Here is a 20,428-nt window from a genome sequence, read left to right on the forward strand (position 1 = left end):
GATTATGATCATAAATCTCTGCCTTGTGTGGCAAACTTAAGGAGAGAACTCAGGATGAAAAGGATGAACATCTGAATAAAATGACACAGGTAAAAATTAAAAATATATCAAATTAAAGAAAAAAAAGAACACCTCAATCAAATGTTTTCTTGCACAGTAAAGAATATGATGTAGCACCTCCAAGGATCTCTGCTGTCTGCCTCAGAGTTCCTTTCCAAACTGCAGCCTAATAACATTTTCAATGTTTTAAAACAAGTACAGAAGGTGACTATCATAATAAATGTTATTTTTAGTAGATAATGGCAAGTGATTAGTTCCAAACAGCAAAGTGACAAATGCACTGATTTTGGTGAAACTGGATGCTTTAGCTACTGCATAGAACTTATATTTTATCCAGTCAATATTCTCATGCACTGTAGCTGTCTACTACAAGACAAACATTCCCCCAGGCACCTGGAAAACAATCTTATTAACAGGTACATGCCAACATGTGACAGCAGCTGTGTCTACCTCAAATTTCACTGCACTGTTTTGAAGAACTCCCATGTACCTTCCTGTTGTTGAAAATGCTGTTTGAGACACTGGGTTGTCAGAGCTCACAGCATTCCTCATGGCATATGCAGGAAGTATGCTCAAAGGAACGGGCAATAGGCCTGGACTAAGTCCTAATTGTTAACTTCACAGCCCTGGCATAATTTCAGGAGAATGCACATATGAAAGTTGGAAGACAAAAAGAAATTTATATAATTTGATGCTGCAACTTCTAATTTTCTTCTTGACTAGAGCTACACCTCAAGTCTGGACCCAAAACTTAAGTTTCCCTAAGAAACTTTCTCATTCATATGAACTATTTCAATATTTTATTTCCTTTATCCTGTAACTGGAATAGCTGCTTAAGTGAAGTTTTGGGGCTTGGGATTACTTTCAAATAAAGAGTTAATCAATCTGAAGTTATTCCCATAAAAACAATAAGCAGAAAGTTCTAAAAATACCAGTTAATGTTATAATTTAATAGGCCATTTATAGTCATCCAAACATTTTACTCAATACTGTTATGTACAAAATCCACTAAAATAAAAAAACAAATTTAAATGTTATCTTTCAGATGTAAAAGTGCAATTAACACAGGCAGAGTTTTTGCAAGAATATTACATTTCTATTAAATTCACTGCCTACATAAGAGCCTAACAGGTATATTGTCTACACTAAAGTGAATGAGGATTTTTTTAAAATTAACTTTGAATAAGCCTGGTAGTTGTTAAATAAAGGTTTTCTGCCACAATCATAGCACATACACCCAAAAATGCATTGCACAATTGTTTCCATAATTTTCAGTTTTACTGACTTTAGAAATTAAAGTAGAGCAACAGAAAGATTCATTAAGTTCCAAGAGTAATTGACACCTTAAAACCTTGTAATGAGTGTGCACAAAACAGCCATCCTGAATGGCTTTCCCTGGAATCCTGATAGCTTTCCAAAGATGTTATTTACCCCGAATCAACGTTCTGCCTTTACAGTACCAAATGGATTTACTGGAACAAGATTTACATTTATCTTTCATGCATTACTTATTCATAATTTGGAAAGAAACGGCAAGCCTTCATACATGTCAGCCTTTAATTTTAACCAGTCCTGAAACCTCTGCAAAGCTGATTTTTCTTGTGTTAATATTCTGGCAGCTTTTCTCAGTTTTTCTTCATTTCGTTCTAAATAACGAATTCCATCTGTCTGCAGCTGATTGAGTTTCTCTTTGCGGCTTTCATCCAGAGGAATGTCTTCATTCATAAGAGGGTTAAATCTGAAATAACTATCTGGAGGTAACAGTGCATCCAGCATGGTGTGGACTTCTGTATGGAAAAACAAATGAAGAAAAGAGTTCAATTCACATGAGAGAGTCAAACAGTCCTGCAAGTGATCTGAACAAAAACTGCTCTGGAATGACACAGTAAGAGTAAATATGTGCTGCTTTGCTGAGTAAACATTTTTCTACCACTGCCTCATTGAAACCCCTTTCTCATTAGAAGACTTGTAAATGACCCTGTTTACTCTGGAAAAGATTCATCGTTTATTCCAAGACAACTTCACTGGTATGACAATTAAGTAAGCTTTGTAGCTATCTAGATTTTTTAATTACATTCCATTCCTTAACAAGTAAGAGCCTATCCTGAAGAGCAGGAATGTAACTTCCATATTCCCATTTCAGGATACCTGTGATTTGTTACACTTAGTACTAACAGAAGTAGGTATTATGAAAACAACAGGTATGTTCTTCTGCAATCTCAAAGTAAAAATATGTAGGACTAAAGCTTTATTTTGTTTACAACTATTAACAATTTTTTTAATATATTACTACATATTCGAGGCTTGAATTTAACATGCATTTAATTTAAAATATTCAAGTTAAATTGTATGACTTCAGTTAAAAAGTAAAATAAAAAACTATGTAATGCATTTATATATTCTTTTTTTACAACCTGTTTCTTTCTCCCTTTAGATCTTTTTGTTGGCTCACTTAAAATTCCATTTCTATCACTTCCTTCAGCATTCATTCTATCTTCTTTGTATTCTTAACGTGTTCCTCCATTCTTTTAAACATTTATTGTCATATAAAAAGTTTGAAGTGAAAAAAATATCAGGTATACGATAAAAGCAAAAGATTCTTGTAAATCTGAAATAATCTTGTCTTGGCCTCTCCTCCTGCAAATTACTCAGCTATGTCTGTTCTTGTCTCACCACATCCAGTCTTTCTTGCCCTATTTAACTCTCCCTTTTTTCCTTTGTAATACAAGTTCCCATTTGCTCAAATCTACTCCCTTCTCTTTCAATTCCTTTTCCTTTGGTCTCCGCAATGAACTTTCCTTTCTTCCTTTTCCCTTCAAATTTCTTGCCTCATTTTTCAGCTGCAATGAAACTTCCTGATACAAAGTGGACAGCACATACTGCTTCCCACAATTCCCACTGCCTTTCCACAGCTCTGCAAAAGCGAAAAGGCAATCCAAAATCTAGTTTTCTCCTACTAGTGACGGTCAGCTGACAGAGACTACACAGCAAGGGATCTAGACCATAAGACCACTTCTTCTTCCCTGGCTTTTTGCAGTATCACTTTCCTTTGTAATGGGAGGGGGAAATTATCTGTGTATCAATATTTCCTGTTTACAAAAATAAAACAGATGTAAACTGCTAGAGACAGAGTTCCAGTGTACTTCTATTTAGGAACAGAATTTATTTTAGAAAACAGATGCTTGGCTCTTCCTGACAGCAATGGAAGTCATCAGCACTGGAAGATACAGTATAGTCCTTGGAAAAGTACAGGTATAAAAGCATATTTTCTGAAGGTGTTGAAAATAAATGCTCTATATTAACAACTAAGCATGTCTACATTATGGGAAAAACAAATAAAATATAAGAAATATTATTTTAAAATTAATTCCTGAATATGCCTTTTATCCTAAAGCTCAAGTAAAAATATTTATCCTAACAGTAATACTGGTACTAAATAGTAATACTGGTACTAAAACCATACACAGTAAGTTACAAAGAGATATACTTCAATTCAGTTTCATGGGGCTGGTAGAGAAGAAAGACAAAAGTTTGAAGATTGTTCTCTGAATTGGAGCTATAATTCTAAGAACCATAAATAAAATTGAAGACAGTCACAGTACAAGTATATCTTAGGACACCAACCTTCTGTATCAGTTGCACTGTTGATAACATTTGTCAGTTTGGCTTTCAGACTGGTGTGTGTGACATTGGTCTTTACCTCACTTTCGTACCGACCAGTGCCCAACGAAATCAGACACTGCAATGGAACATTGGGCCAGAGACACTTGCACTCATGAACTGCCAGCGCAGAAGGATTGTTTAGGAGCAGACCTCCATCCTGTAAATTAACAAGAAATACAAATATTGATACTATACATAACATATGGTCACAAAAGAAACTGCAACTGTAAATTAAACTAGCATAGCCCTAATATACAAAACCAATGAAAACCCCTAAGCATTCATTTCCAAGTTTTGTGAAATTGAACTGAAGCTATTTGTATGATAAAGCAGCTTCCTAGCTTGGCCTCCCAGGTACTGTCAGAGCAGCTGCTGGGGCTGTGCTCGGTTCTGCTGCATTATATACAAGTGGTATACTGAAACAGCACTGTTCACTGGAATATCTAGAGAATTATGACTTCATTTTTGAAGACCTTTTCAGTAAGACAGATACACATATTAACAATTTCTTAATCAAAAAAATCTGCCTCGTGAAATGCTTATTAGTGATATGACATGGAAATTTTCTGTAACAAAACCCAAATCATTACCTGAAGATTCCAAAACAAATGAAAAAAGAAAAATCACAAGAGCTAAGCTTGGCCAAACCTTACTTTGTAAACATAGTCATTACACAGGATGCTACAGCTTTGATTTAAGAGTTGGAAAGTCATTTAGGTTGGAAAGAACTTATTGAGCTCATCTGGTCCAACTGCCCTGCTCACACAGGGTCAGGTACAGCATGCTGCCCAAGGCCATGTCCAGTTGGGCTTTAACTATCTCCACAAATGGAGACTCCAAAATCCTATGGGTAACCTGTTCCAGTGTTTGACCACCCTCACAGTAAAATATTTTTCCTGTGTTCAGATGAAATTTCCTGTTTGCATTTACACCATTGTCTCTTCTCCTACCAGTGGGCACTACTGGGAAGACCACAGCTTCCTCATCTTCTTTCCCTCCCACTCTTGATTAGTATACATTTCCTGCCGGAGTCTTCTCTTCTCTTGGCTGAATAGTCTCAGCTGACTCAGTCTCTCCTCACAGGAGAGTCCCTTAATCATCTCTGTGGCCCCGAACTGGACTACCTCCAATAGACTCATGTCTCTATTGTACTGGGAAACCAGAGACAGGACTCCAGATGTGGCCTCAGCAGTGCAGTGAGGAAGGGCCATCCCCCATGATCACTGGCAGCACTGTTGCTGATGCAGCCCAGGATGCTGTTGGCCCTTTTTACTGCAAGTGGGCATCACTCATGTTGAGCTTGCTGTCCACCAGCACCCCAAGGTCCTTCTCTGCCAAGCTGCTTTACAACTCAGTGTAATGAGGCTATTCCTCTGTATATGCAGGGCTCTGCCTTTCACATTTTTCAACTTCATGAGAATTCTTCAGCCTGTTGAGGTCCCTTTGAGTGGTGGCCCAACCATTCATGTAACAGTCATTCCTCCCATGTTTGTATCATCCACAGAATTCCTGCAGGTATACTCTGTCCAATCATCCAGATCATTAATGAAGACACTAAATAGAATTTGCCCCAGTATGGGTACACCTCTAGTGTCTTGTTTCTAACTTGACTTTGTGACACTGATCCCAGCTTGGGCCTAGTCATTCAGCTAGTTTGTATCTACTTCACTGTCTCTACCTAACCCAACTTTGTCAACTTGTCTCTGGTATTATGGGAGGTAAGTGTCAAAGGCTTCACAAAGCTGAAGCATCCAATGCCTTCTACTTGTCTACCAATTGCAGATGGCTGCCAGGGCTGCTCAATCACGAGTAAACTACTTTATAAATCCATGCTGACTACTCATGAGCACCTTTTTGTTCATGACTTTAGAAGTCCTTTTCTGGAGGATTTCCTCTATCATCTCCCAAGGGATTGGGACTGAAGTCAACAAGCCTGAAGTTCTCCAGAGCTTTCTTCTTACTATTCCTGAAGACATGAATGGTATCTGCTTTCCCAATAGCCACTATCATTTCAAAATAATCAAGTCACTTCACAATGGCATCAGCCAGCTCCATCAGCACTCACAGGTGCAGCACATCACACCTTATGAATTTACATATGACCAGGTCATTTAACTGCTGCCTAACATGGCTCTGCTCCCCCCAGTACAAGTCCTCCTTGCACCAGACTTTTACTCTAGCTGCAGGGGCCTGGGATTCCTGAAAGCCATTTTTACTGGTATAGACTGACACAAAGGCAGCATTAAGCATCTTGGACTTTTCTGAATCATTTGTCACAAGCTCTCTTGTCCCAGTCAGTAGCAGGCCCACTTTTTCCCTAGTCTTTTTGCTGTTCACATACTTTTAGAATCTTTTGTTGTTGCCCTTTATATCCCTCTCCACGCCAGCTTTTGTTTTCCTAGCCCCACCTCTACAAGACTGGAGAGGACATCTATACTTCTGGGTCACTTGTCCCTCCTACACCTTTTGTACACTTCCTTTTTATGTTGAAGTTCAGTTAGGATATCCTTGCTCATCCCTGCCTGCCATCTTTGCTTGATTTCCTCCTTATTGGGGTGGTGGTCCTTTGCTGAATTTGGAGGGAGTGATTGCAGACTATCAGCCAGCTCTCCTAGCTCATTCCCTCTTCTCTTCAAGGTCATAGTCCATGTGATTCTTCCAAGCAGAGCTCTAAAGAGGATGAGGTCTACTTTCCTGAAATGCAGTGCACTAGTCCTGCTTTTTCCCCCTGCTTCCTCCCCTTACGATCCTGACCTCCATCATCTCACAGTCACTATAGCCAAGGCTTTCTTAAACTTTCATAGCCCTGACCAGTTCTTTACTCTTCATAATCACCAGGTCCAGCAAAGCACCTTTCCTTGTTGGTCCACCATCAACTAGGACAGCTGCTGTCACCAATGCACTTGAAAGATCTCCTTGGTGGCTTGAGCTCTGCTGTACTGTCCTTTCATCAGGAATCAGGATGATTCAAGGTCCTCTGAGGACCAGCCCTGAGGATATGAGGCTTTTTTAAGTTGTCTGAAGATCAGACTTCAGCCCAGTACTACTAGGAACAAATGCTACTCTGGAATTGAGGAGAGATATCTTTCGCTAGCAACATTTCAAAAGTGTAGGTGATGAGGCTGGGATAAAATACTTCAGGAGTAATAAGAATCAGTGTGAATGACAGTAAGCCTGAGAAGCATTCAGATAATGAGATTTTGATCCACTGAACCTCAAGAAGTACATTCAGCACTTCCTGGAAGTAAAATGATATTCACTCCAACCAAGAAGTAGATTAATTTGGAATTTGAATTAAACAGAGTTTTTTTTTTTTGGTGGGAGTGCCTTAAAACCAGCAGTTACAAAGGCAAAACTTAAGCTTGAGAACATTACCAATAGCAGAGATGAGGATAGCTGTTTCCATTCAGAATCCATACAAAATTATTTACTATAATAGGTATAATGCAAGCACTCCCTATATTCTAAAATTCCCTTTTCTGACACCATATCTGACCATCACATTACTAAAACAATAAGGAAAAGCAACTCTACCCAGGAATAGCTGAGAATAAAAAAGGTTTTAGAGATGAAAAACATTTTATAGAAACTCCTTGTAACTACAGCTGTGCTAGATAAGTAAAACCAGGATTACTGAGCTTAGTTTTTTGAGTTTGCTTTCTTTTAATTAACCTTTCATTTCAACCTACAAAAAGCTCTTTGAACCCTCTCTGGATACCATCCGCCTTGCTCAAAACACTAAATACACTGCTAACATGAATGATCTCTTCAGTGCCTATTATCCTTTGCTCATGTTTAGTCTAGAGAACTAAATACAAGGATGTCTTTGTCCTTTATATAATTCCCCATGAATCTTTATCTAAAATCTTAATTATTATTATAGTGCTGCTTAATTATTTCTTTAAATCCTAGATTTAAAACATGCTTACAAAATAATTTCCACTGATACTGTCAATATAATTAAACATGACTGCTACACCATGGGAAAATTAGTGTTATCAGAAGTTTGAGGGTATATTATACTAGAATACTACAATATTTTTGTAATACTGACAAATAAAAGATCAAAGGAACATAAAATATATGTACCAAATGTGTTTGTGATGATAACTAATGGCTTTGTGCAATGATTTCCATATTTAAACATTCTCCAATTTAGGTTTATTGTAATGACAGTAAATTCCTAATGATTTGCAGTTTAGACACAACTTCTAGCATTTATACAGATAATAGACACATGTCCGTTTTTGAAAGTTAGAAGCAGCACTAAGAAAGGCAACTGACTTGTTTTTTCTCCTCCAAAGAGATTATGGGTGATAGTAACCACATCCTAATCAATACTTCAAATAATATTACTCTGTTAAAAAAGCAATGTTCATCATACTACTTTTGCTTACAATGATCAACTACTAAAGGAGCAAATAATGCTGTTAGTTAAACTGTACTATTAAGGACTTGGTGAAGGAAATATTGCAGTAATTTATTTACATCTGCAGCTCCAGAAACAATAGAGCTAATTATGCAAAAAAAGCTGAAATTCTTGTGAAAAAGTATTTTCACCATTTTAAAAATTAGTTACGATTTCATTTATGTGCAAAGAAAATATAAACAACAAAGAATTTTCCATTCTGAAAAGTAAAGAACAGAAACTAATTCTTCTGTTTCTGAATAATTCCTCTAACTTCATAAAACTGGAAAAATGCCCATCCCAAGATGTCTACTGAACTAGAAATACAGAAATATGAAAGTCAGATCTAAATATTTAAAAATTAATTTTAAGAAATCATGACATATCCTTCTCCATGCTTGCCCTTGAGACACACGAACAGAATTCCCAAATGATTGACTCCACAGTTTTGTAAAAAAGATACTGAGATCACAAGAAACTTCACTGATCCTTGTTTTGGAGAACTGCTAAATCTGCTGTCTTAATTTTTTTTCTCATTCTGTTGAACTTATTCTATACCTATAAAATACTATATAAATGCATCTAAATTATTTATAACTTACTAATTACAATACTTTATTGTAAGCATTGGGCTTTTAAAATATATTTATAAAAAAAAATTAACCAAAATGCAACACACATAAATACTGAGTGATGGCCAGTAGTATGGAATGTCTTGGTAACTAACAAAAGCTTCCTCATCCATGCTAGATTCCATGAGCTTTCTTGCCACTCTGAATTTCCATGCAATTAAACAACTGGAAGTAAACAAGGCAAATTTATCTGATCTATGGCTACAGAGATGCAACATCAATCCCTGTTTGTCTCAAAACAAAATAGTGAAAACAAAATAAGGATCTTTATACCACATATGATGGTGCAAAAAATCTTGTTGATATAAAGTGATATTTTCACTCATAGTATAAGCTTCAAGCTACAATTCAAATTCTACAAAGCATTGCTAACTTTATGCACAGCCCTAAATCTTTTTGGTTCCTATTAAGTTCAGCAGTTCCTCTTGGACAGATGGAATGTCTTCAACGCATCACTCCTTTCCTCTATATTGTTAGCTATGTCCCTATGGAATGGTACTGCCTGTGTGCACACAGAGTCCATACAAACAGAATATTCAATAAATTACACATTATTGACATACACTGGGTCTAAAAGCAAAACCAATAGATCAAGGGAAGTGCTTATCCCCTTTTATTCAGTATGCACAAGGCCAGACTAGGGATAGATACTTAGTACAGCTTTGGACACCCAGTTAAAAAACACTGAAGAACTGGAACACATACAGTAAATAAACACTAAGATGGTTTGGGGCCTGAAGCACATAAAATATGAGACAAGATGCAGGGAAGTAGGTTTGCTTACCCCGTTGCAAAGAGAAAGCCAAGGAGGAAGCTAATCACAGTGTTCCATTATCTAAAGTAGAAATACCCAGATTCTTTCAAAAAGTACAGAGTAAGAGCTGGAGCATATGTGGAATCTAAGCTGAGCAAAGTCCTGAGCAACCCAACCCAGCTTTGAGGTTTAGCCTGTTTTGAACAGGAGGCTGGACAAGATAACCACCTGAGGTTCTCTCCTCCTCCTCTAGTTTTCCTAAGGCTCTACTCTATTTAAAGAAATACTGCATGAATCACAGATGTATGTAATTTTAGCTGTTAAACAAAATTACATCTCAAAATCTATTCTTATTAGAATTTGAATTTTGTCAGTCCAGTCTCAGTCTTGTGGAAAATGCAAAATTTGTAGAGGTGTTGGTTGGCCATTTAAGAAAAATGTCTTCACCAGAAAACATAAGAACACACTGAAGAGGGAAGTGGTGGAGTTACCTTCCCTGGAGGTATTTAGAAGACATTCAGATGTGGTACATAGGGATGGGTTTAGTGGTGGACTGGGCAGTATTAGGTTAATGGCTGGACTTTGTAGGTTTTTTCTAACATAAATGAGTCTATGATTCACACCTTGCAATCTTTAACAGAAAAGGTAACTTACAGGAACTCTACAAATGACTGAACTGTTGACCTATATCCACAACAGGTGGAATTGGCCCAAGCTTTGACTTAGAACTCAGTGTTGGTCAAAAGCCAGGGCAGATCCCTTTTTTCTTTCTGTTCTCCTGTTCTTGGATTAACTGGCCTTCCCTACATTTCACCCTCTCCTCTCATTTAGCTAGATCTCAAACCAATTGCAAACTCTCTTTTTCACTTCCCAAACACACATTTGTCATCCCTTCCTTTCTCTGCTGCTACACTCAGTGCAGTGGCAAGTGCCAGACACTGCTTCATCTGCTGAACTTTGCAAAACCATTCTACACTTGAGTTGACTTAATTTGCTGGCAGCACACCAAACACAAAGTGCTGGAGTAGGAATGCTAATGCAAGGAGATACTAGAAAAGGGGGCATAACTCTCCCAATGTCATCAGGCAGGCAAGCAGCAAAGAAAAAGGTTTCTTAAAAATTTCTAAATAAAAAAATAGGTATTTCCAAATAAAAAATAATGGAAGTAATCAAGTAAGTTAATATTAAAATGGAACATAATAATAATACAACTGCAAAATTGCTAGTGATAGCAAAGCAGTGAACTCAGGGACTGGGACATTGTTTCAGTCTTTTGTCAAATGCTTTTCAGGTGGTAAATATGCAGTCATTCTGTTTCATTTAATGTCTTATTCCCAGATGAAGCCAATGAAATTTTTTCACACGGATTTTTTCACAAAAATTCCTTAATATAACAGTATTATTATTAATATAACCATACAAATATGGTTATTAATATAACCATATTTTTAGAGCTTCCGGTAGGTAACAAGGAGTCTAAAGCTGTAGCTAGTATTTTCTATCAGTGTTCTGATAGTTGCAAAATGGTCAGGCAAGGCTCCCCCCTGTTACTTGACTTATAGATCTTCAATTATTTAAAGCAGGAAAAATAGACCTTTCGTAAACAAATGCTCCAATAAAAACTCTGATGGAGATACCCTGCTTGCACAGTTCTAGAGGTAAAGAAAGGCCTGGTTAAACACTGTGAAACAGATGAGTGCAAATTCTACAATCGGAAGGAAAAGAGACTGGGAAGTCTGCAAGAAAGTATTCCAGAGCACATGGAAGCCTGGTAGCAAAGGACTTTCTGAAAATCTTGTCCTATTTAAATAATTATGGTGAATGGGCATGAAGTCACCAGTGATATACTTAAGTCAATACTTTGAAAATAATTATTTGAAATTAAAATACTAAAATTCAAAAATTGTACTTTACTATGGGAGAGCAGTTGTTTCTCACAAGAACATTCTCCACATTCATAGGCTCTCATTGCACTTCCTAATTCTGTCAGACTAAAGTTGAGCCTTGTAACTGTTCTGTATAACACCTTGTGTGTTGCAGTTTCATTTAAATTATCCTAAACTTTGTGAATAAAATAATCTAGCACTGAATGTATGAAAGCCAAGTCTGAGATTTGGAAGCTGAGCTTGTTGGCTCCATAGTAACCACTTCACCTCACTGCCTATGCAGACATGCTTTGCATTTTAGTTCACTCTTACAGACTTGCTCTGTTGTTTACTTTCACTGTATTTGTGAAAAAGCAGGGATAGCATTAGTACAAAGCTATCACAGGACAAGACAGGCTAAGACTCTGAGTGGACTTCTGAAAAGTATTTTTTAAATTCTATGCCAAAAGTCAATATAAATATCATAAATATGCAGCTTAAGGATAAATCAGTTGCTGCAAATGAGTTTGAGAAATTGCTGCATAGTAATAAGGGGTTACTTCTTAGAAAAACTAAAATGGCTACTTTAAAAACATTTACTTTATTTCCCAGAAGTAATGGGCAAAATCATTCTGTAAAATCATCTCAATACATTTATGTATGTAGCAGCGAACATCCTTAGAGTAGAAGACAGGAATGAGAAAGGGGAGAATTCTTTCACTACCTAAGGTAGTAAGGTCTATCAATCCAGGTAACTTCAAGATTCACATCCCAGCCTAGTCCTCTCACTGTCCTGGGCACCCAGTGACATTATGAAAATGTCAGTAATTGTACCCTAAGTTTTAAGGCTTGCTCAGTAAAGCATCACTGGGCTAAAAAGTTATAGTTTTTGACAAGTGCTTTGTGAAAAAGAAATCTATACATTCAGATTTAACTGTACAATAAACTAGCTCCCTATAGCTTCAGCACAAACATAACCTTTTCAATACAAAGATTACATGATTATGTTGTTCTCTTATATATATACAAATATGTTTGAAATATACATAAATTATGGCTTTCCTCTTGGCAGTAATCAGTCAGACTGATCACAGTATTACTGAGGATGAAACTGGTGAAGAGAAGCTCCCAGTAAGACAGGCAATCTTTATTTTCCTTAACAAACTATTTGGCAAGATATAAAAAGTTTTATAAACATGAAACAGGACAGAAGCAGAACTGTTTTCATCTTGCTGACAAGCAATGCATGGTGGTGTCAATATTTCTAACAAAGCTCTAAAATGTACAGTGACCAAGAACAATTAGATTTTGCTTCATTCTAACAGTATGTTCCACTTTGCTGTTTGAGTGAGAAACTTATTTAAATAACTTCAGTCATTTTTTATAAAGCACACAATGACCTACCAGTTGTCTCCTTATACAAATATTTAATCCAATTTATTCAGGAAGATTCACCCTTGCTTTATAATCATGCTAAGTAGCAGACTCCTGGGGTCAACTACATACAATTACAATATATTCTGCACTATGCTGATTCCCAGCAGAGGCCCTAATTGGTGACAGATATAAATGCCATCCTCTTACACACCAAATTTCTAACAATTACAGAAAGAACCAATTCCCTTATTTAGGGAGAGCCAGAGTGCTCCTTTAGATTCCTTAAATAAGCACCTTGTGCTCATTATTTTGAAATGCTATCTCAAAATCATGATATATGTTTAAATAAAAAAATAAACACTTAAGTTACTAGAAAAATAAATACTTAAGTTACTTGTCATAAAGACTGCAGTGAAAAAGGGATTTCCCTTGAACTGGCATTGGGAAAAATTCTAGAGAAAACATTTACCCAGAATATGAAAATTAAATGCATTGGGATTTATATTATTGAATGACACCAATATTAAATTTCCATTACTGCATTATTTTACATTCTTTATTTTTTAAAGAAAATATGAAGGTGCATTAGCTGTATCTGTGCTCCTGCCACAGCAGTTACAGAGAGACATTATACTAAGATCACATGACAAAATATAAAAAATAAATTCAATAACATTTGAAAATTTACTGAAAAGCTTCTTTTTCAGTTCAACTGTTTTCCCATACAGTATTTATAACTTTTCCCCCTAAAAACTAGCAACACCACAATACAATTGGCATACACCCAAATGTCATGATCAATGCTTCTGAGAACTGTCAATACTATTGCTCTTAAATGCAAAATATTTGATAATATATTTTACATTCACTAGAATGAATGCCTGGCTGAGGTCGACTTCTAGGTGATTATCTTGAATTATTAACTCATCCTAGTGAGTCATTAATTCACAGAAAATGACCTGCTGCTCTGAAGACATCACTGAATTTATGGGTTTATGTCAGATACAGAAAATGTATCTTTACAGGGTACTGAGGAAGTTTGCTAAATATTAGTAGACATCATGAAAGGAAGAATTGTTTGGCAATAAAATATATTGTCAGATATTTCATTAAAAGCATAAGTTGTGCATGACAGATCTAATTACATTAATTCTGCAGCTAACAACAGCACACATCACAAAAATAGTATGTATTTTAACCATGTTTCCCAAATGATGAATTGGCTGTGATATTACAAGCAAAGATCAGAGTGTGTAACCTAATAAAAACTGGGCCCATGGCTGAACCTACACTGACCCCAGACACAGGCCCAAAACTCAGGGTCTCTTATGATACCTTTGAAGCACAGGTCAGTTAACAGTACAGTTAAAAACCCCAAAACCAAAACAACCAACAAGATCCCCCAACCCATGGGTCTGAATAAAATCCTTCTATATTCAGATAACTCCAGGATACTCAAGTCTAGAAGTTTTGCCCTTGCTGACAACATTCAACTTAGGAAGCATGTAAACACTCTATTTGCTATGGCAGAATATACTGGACTAAGGAGAAAGCTGCACCAAACAATTACATTAACATGAAACCTCTACAACTGAGCAAGGAATCCCAGATATGGAGATAGCCAAATCTTTGTGAAATGGGACCATGTTAAATTTGCAAAATTTCTAAATTCTTTAAATTTTATTTCCCAAGATAACAATGGAAATATTTAGACTCAATACATTTTTACATCAGTAACTTGATATTACATATTGATATTAGTTTTCTTAATTAATTGGTCTACATTTTTAGCTGCTAGCTTATTAAACAACAGTAAAATGTCAGGAACTTCAAAATGCATTGAGAAAAATACAGAAATACTAGCAGTGACCCACAGGGAATGTAGGTGGCTCATTATTGGATATATCAATTAAAAATGCTATTTAAAACATGTTGGTCATTCATCTGTTCAAAACCATATAACAATCAATGCTGAAAGCTAACTCTACAGTCAACTGTCAAATCTAAATGTATTACAGACTCCACTAATTTCACATTGCAATTTCAAACTGAAATTGGATTTCCAATTATAGCCCTTTATTTATAGAATTATGCAAGCTACCTAAATTTCTTAAGACAATTTTATTCTTTACATGTTGACTCAAACACTACATTTCATTTCACTGCAACTGAAATGTATGTTTGCAGCTAAAGGATTTGATCTTAAAATGGACAAAATGTATGAGATAAAGTGAATTCACTGAAGATAACTGCTATGAAGGATTCAGGATTTGGACATGAACTACCTAGTACCTGTATCCACAGTGGAGGCAGGTGGATGGGGAGTAAGGACTGAAGGAAAAGTTCTGCACTTTCTCAAGTCCCCTAAATTAAGAAGTACATGGCTAAATGACGAAATACAGTTGGTATCAGAATCATCATGAAAAAGCTCTGAGTAGGGAACTATCACACAATGATTTAAACCACCAACATATAAATTGCAAGGCAACATATAAAGGCAAGTGTAATTCTAATCTGTATCTTTCTCTGAAAAAGGAAACACATCATACTGTTAAGGTAACACGGGTTCCAGCCCGACCAAATTAACGCCTCTGAATTTTGTTTCTGATTTAGAAGTGCTAATTTTGACTCCAATATATCATTTAATGTTGTGAAACGTGTCTTGGGTCATGCAAAAACCACACTGAATAGTCCAGTTGCAAGAAAGATTACTCAAAATGCAGCAGGTGCAGCAGAAGACCATTAGGATAAACAAGAGAACAGAGTCTTTCTGAAAAACTGAGACAGACTCACGTATTTAGACTAAGAAAATATAAAAAAAGATGAGTGTCTTTATATAAGCATCAGACACACTAAGCACCAGACCACTATATATATCAAAATCAAGCTTTCCTTGAGGGAAGAGGCAAAAGTTTATCAATAACCACACCACATCCTTGGGCTTTTATTTGCAATGAACATCACAAGGCTATTTTCTTTGGAAATATGGCCCCATTTAAGTCAGTGTTGACAAATACACAACCTAAGAAAATAAAAACTATAAAGAACGGAAAAAATTTTTCTTTGTGATCTAAGAAATAGTGGCTGCAACATCAGAACATGAGTGTAGAACCTAGATTGTCTGTACAGAGCTTACTGAATGGACTCTGTTCACAATCCTCCACTCTATGCAGCCTCCTCTGACCTTACAAGATTTGTTTTATAGCAAATACTAGCTGGTCAGCAGTGTTGCTGAAGATGGACTCAAAAGTCTAAGCAAAAAAATAGTTAAATGATTACAGCTTATAAGAGCAAGGTTTTGTTTCTTCTTTTAAATAAGCCCTCTGAAGACTACATTAGGAAAACAACTCTGAAACAATTGAGATAAAAATTAGAATGCTTCCAAGTTAAATGCCTAAACAACAGACACTCTCAATTTCATTATACTAAACAAATCTGCCAATAATATGTCACTTAGCAAGCCCCTTCAGGGAATCTTACAAGCAGTCTGCTCTGCAAAATACCACTGGTACAGTAACCACAGCAATTTCACAAAGGCTGGTAAACTGCACAGTGCACGTCCACCTTCAGAGCTGTTATCCAAACCTATGGAATCCATAAGGGAGACAGAAACACAGATACCCATGTAACTTACATGTGTCAGTAAATTCCCTCTTCCTTAAACAGTAAGCAACACTGCCTTGATTGCTGTGGGCAAACGTGCATGGCAAAAAGTAGACAGAGAAACAAAGAAAGAGCTGATTCTATCATTGTGAGAACAAGATACACCTATTAAACTGCAGCCTGCATAAGCTCTGGTGCATACTGATCACCGTGGCATATCCTAAGAATGAAAAGAACTTCAATGTGACCTATATTCTGTGTCTTCTCAGAGCCTGGGAAGCACCCTTGAATCTAATTTTAAAAGCTACCATGTAAAACCAATTAGGGTAGGGTGCACTAAGTAAATCACTTTTGAAGGCCTCTCCTGTAACAAGCTATAAAGATGAATTGGCTTTACAGATTTGTTACCTAAAAAAATAAAAGTTTGAAAAATACGTAGAAACCATGAATTATCTTTTTCCAATGAAGGTGTGACTTCAAATTTTAGTTATAACTATTGTACTACATATATTTTTTTATTTTTAGGTTGTATTCTCATCACACATCCTGTTACACCTGCTTTATTAAAACTCCACTAACAGACTAGGTGCCAATTTAACTGCTTTACTATCTGATCTTGTTCAAAGAAAACACAGTTATTGGAGTAATATTATATATCAACATCAGCACTATAATAAATGGAATTCTAATACAACAATGGATTCGTGGGAAGCCATCAAGAAAAAGGTGATCAAGTCCTTTGTATTAAATTTGGTGTATTTTATTTGAGAAAAATCTGTGGCTTTGTTGAATTTACCACAATCACACACACAACCCATGCTGCCCTTTGAATTAATCCTGTGGGATGAATTAAGTTTGTACGGTAAAAGCTATTAAATGAAGTGTGCATAATGATTTTCTTAAATTCTAAATTGCTCTTTTAATGAATTTAATTAATAATTTCCTCAGCATACTTTATTGTCCACTGAAGTGACATTATTGAGTACCTCAAATGTTTTTCACAGTACAAGAAAAAAAAAGGAAAAAAGGAAAAGAATAGATAAGAAATAACACCCCTCTGATGGAAGTAGAGGGGGAAAAAAGTCACTGGATGTAGCAGGACTGGGGAGAGGTTAAGAGCCTTCAGTACTTCAAAAATACATTTTAAAATAAAGGAACTAACATGTGGCAATACAGCTTCTATAATGTAACATCATGATTTGGTCTCTCTTAACTTGCAGGGTTCCTGGAGAAGCATGTTACAGGGATTAAATCCCTTTGAATGTTAATGTGTTCCTCTTTTGAACCACAGAGAATATTAATCCTACTCCCCTCATCTACCAACAGCTGCACTGTTTTTTCTTACTTGACAGAGCAGAACCAGATAGCATGGCATGATTGACCCGAATGTAAATATTGCTGTTTGCAATAACTGATGGCTTTTTGCAGAAATTTAACAAACCAAGTCATCAGCTCACCTGCAGCACAAAAAAAGTGTTCAGGCACCTAGAAACCTCTTTCTAAAGAATGACATCAGAAAAACTGTAAAACTGATTTATTACCTTATTAAAAAAAATAACATGCTTTACACTGAGAGTGCCCAGTGCAGGAAATCAAAGTGAAATGTTTCAGTAAAAGGGCATGTGTGTGTACACAAATACACACTCACATGTAACTCTACAATTATGGAAAAGCAAGTCAAAGCCAACAGTTCAGTTCAGCCATGACTCCACCACAGACATCTGGAGTCATATCTAAGAACTTTAAAAATCCATCTCAACCCTATACATAACTCTCATTCAGCTACTTCATCCAGTTTGTGAAAGGACTCTGATTCTAACAGAAGCTAGATAACATAAGACATGAATATGCAGGATGACTATAAAAAATCCACTAAATTTCCATTATCAAAATAAGTATTTTCACATATTTGAAGAGTCTTCAGCCAGATGAACTGCTAGAATGTTTCTGATCCTCATTTAAATGCACAACTGAAAGCTAATATGGAACACGGTCTCTATATAATGCTTAAAGAGTCACAAACTTGAAAGCTAGGAAACAAATATTGTACTTAGCATTCTGAATTTTCACATACATTTTGGATAACTCTGTTCTTGGAATTGTTTAGAAATATCAACATTTCAGAGGGAGGCTAGTAAGAAACTAGCACAGTTAATGTTCAGAAAACAGATTATGATGATTAATGGAAGTTCCCAATCAATGAAAAAATTCTTAAAACACCATCTTTCTGACACTATACTGCAATTTTGAAGCCTTTGGCATAAATTATTATTTACACTTAATGCACACTGTGCTGATGCCCTTTTCAAAAATCACAGTACTATCAAAAACATCTAACAACGTTATGCTTCATTTATTCATGTAGTTCAAAAGCAGTTCAATCTGTTAGGCAGTGTATATACAGAAAAGAGCAAGAATTTCCAAATACACTACATATATACTACTGGCCAAGGAACTTAAAATTACACTTGCAGTGCATTTTCAGAATAAAGAAGCTTAACAAGAATCTACTATTCCCATATTTATTATATGAACTATAAGAACAAAGAGTTACCAATATTAACATATTGGTGAGAAAGCTATTTTAAGAAGGAATAGGGACTGCATTTGGGATTCTATTTATTTTAAAGTATATTAATTTAAAATATATTTCTATTTATTTATGTATTTCTTTCAATTCATGTTGACTATTTCAGCAGAGGTAAAACTCTTGAATATCTTGCTTTTTCCTATGAGCTACCATTAACTCCCAGGAAAATGAAAGTAGCAGTCTGCTACATGCACAGAGGCTCTTACTCCAGGGTTAAAACAAGGCAATTCAAGGTTGTTTCAGAGTGTGCAGTGGATTTATAATCTCTGCTAGAAAGCTGCATGACGACAGTTATGGAGCATTTGCCATGTAGTAACTTGGTACCTGGACATCCAACTACCCCCCCACACAAATCAGATAATTATGAAAAAAGAGATGCAGTAAGAAAAGTGCTAAGAAAAATGTAATCTGGGGAAAGAAAAGCATGTCAGACATGAAAGGTGGTTTCTATAAGAACTCAAATATATTTAAACATTCCTGGCTGGGGAGAAGAGATTTTTCAGATTATATGAAAAAGTTTGAATCCAAAAATTTAGCATCTTGTTCTAATACAATAAACTGCTTCAGTACTGAGAACATATTTAGTTCTTTATGGCTGACAAAGGTGAATTACATCCTAAGCAGCAGCTTTCAATAATTATAATACATAAAATAGAGAAGAATGGTGAACTTGGGAAACAGGGTTTGTAAGATCAGATGGAAGGGCTTTGTCCAAAGACTCTGGAGCAAGGAAAAAAATAAGTAGACTTTATTCCAGTCCTGTGTGTCTGAAAATACTGAATCTGATCTCTATTGACACCAATTATACATTCCCTAGTCCAGTAAACTGGACTTAAAAGTGAAATAGATGAAATAAGTACCAGCCTTACTGCATTTCACACAAGTCTGGTAATTCAGAAACTATTAAGATGAAGAATTGTGTAAAGCACTGTGTAGAAGTTATAAAATCATGTTGTTTATTCAGCTATCCTTCATGTAAAAGCACAGATCAATTTCCAAGTACTTTCAATTCAAGGAAAGAATGGGTGGAAAGGTGAAAGAGAAAGAAAACTTCTTTACATAGATTAACACTGACCCATCCAATCAGTTACAGAGCAGCTTGGAACAGCTCCCAAGGCTAAAGCAGCTCCCTTCCCAGTTTTGCTTGTCCAGATGGAAGATGAACACACTTCAAGATTTCAAGCAGTGCTTTGGCTTGGAATCTGATGTGTTATTCCACTTTTAGTTCTAAAAACCTGTCAAAACTTATTTGCTTATTTCAGATAGTAGTTGATTAAAATGTTTTGAGGCTAACAAGATGCACTGTACCAGGAAGGTTGTGGGGGGCAGTCAAGGGAGGGAGGGAGGGAGGAAGAGTGTCCTAAATGAAAAAGGGAAACAATAAAATGAAAGAAACTTCAGAGTCTCCCTTCCTGAGCCTGAACCTGAGCCCTTCCCCTTCACCTCTTAATTTCTATGCAGCTTTTAGATAGCTGA

The 20,428-nt window shown here is 36.0% G+C and overlaps 1 protein-coding gene across 2 annotated transcripts in view; it reads right to left on the bottom strand.

Moving 5' to 3' along the window:
• Positions 1 to 989: 989 nt before the first annotated feature.
• PNPLA8 (patatin like domain 8, phospholipase A2) overlaps positions 990 to 20,428 on the bottom strand; it is a 37,057-nt gene continuing 17,618 nt past the window's right edge. For both annotated transcript variants that reach the window (XM_054632452.2, XM_054632451.2), the window contains exons 9-10: positions 3,685 to 3,880; positions 990 to 1,847 (exon numbers count right to left, since the gene is read on the bottom strand). In XM_054632452.2, the coding sequence (XP_054488427.2) occupies positions 1,573 to 1,847; positions 3,685 to 3,880 (471 nt within the window). In that variant the 3' untranslated portion in view covers positions 990 to 1,572. The remainder of the gene's footprint in view (positions 1,848 to 3,684; positions 3,881 to 20,428) is intronic.

The sequence above is a fragment of the Agelaius phoeniceus genome, chromosome 5 (genome assembly GCF_051311805.1).
Source record: "Agelaius phoeniceus isolate bAgePho1 chromosome 5, bAgePho1.hap1, whole genome shotgun sequence".
NCBI lineage: Eukaryota > Metazoa > Chordata > Aves > Passeriformes > Icteridae > Agelaius > Agelaius phoeniceus.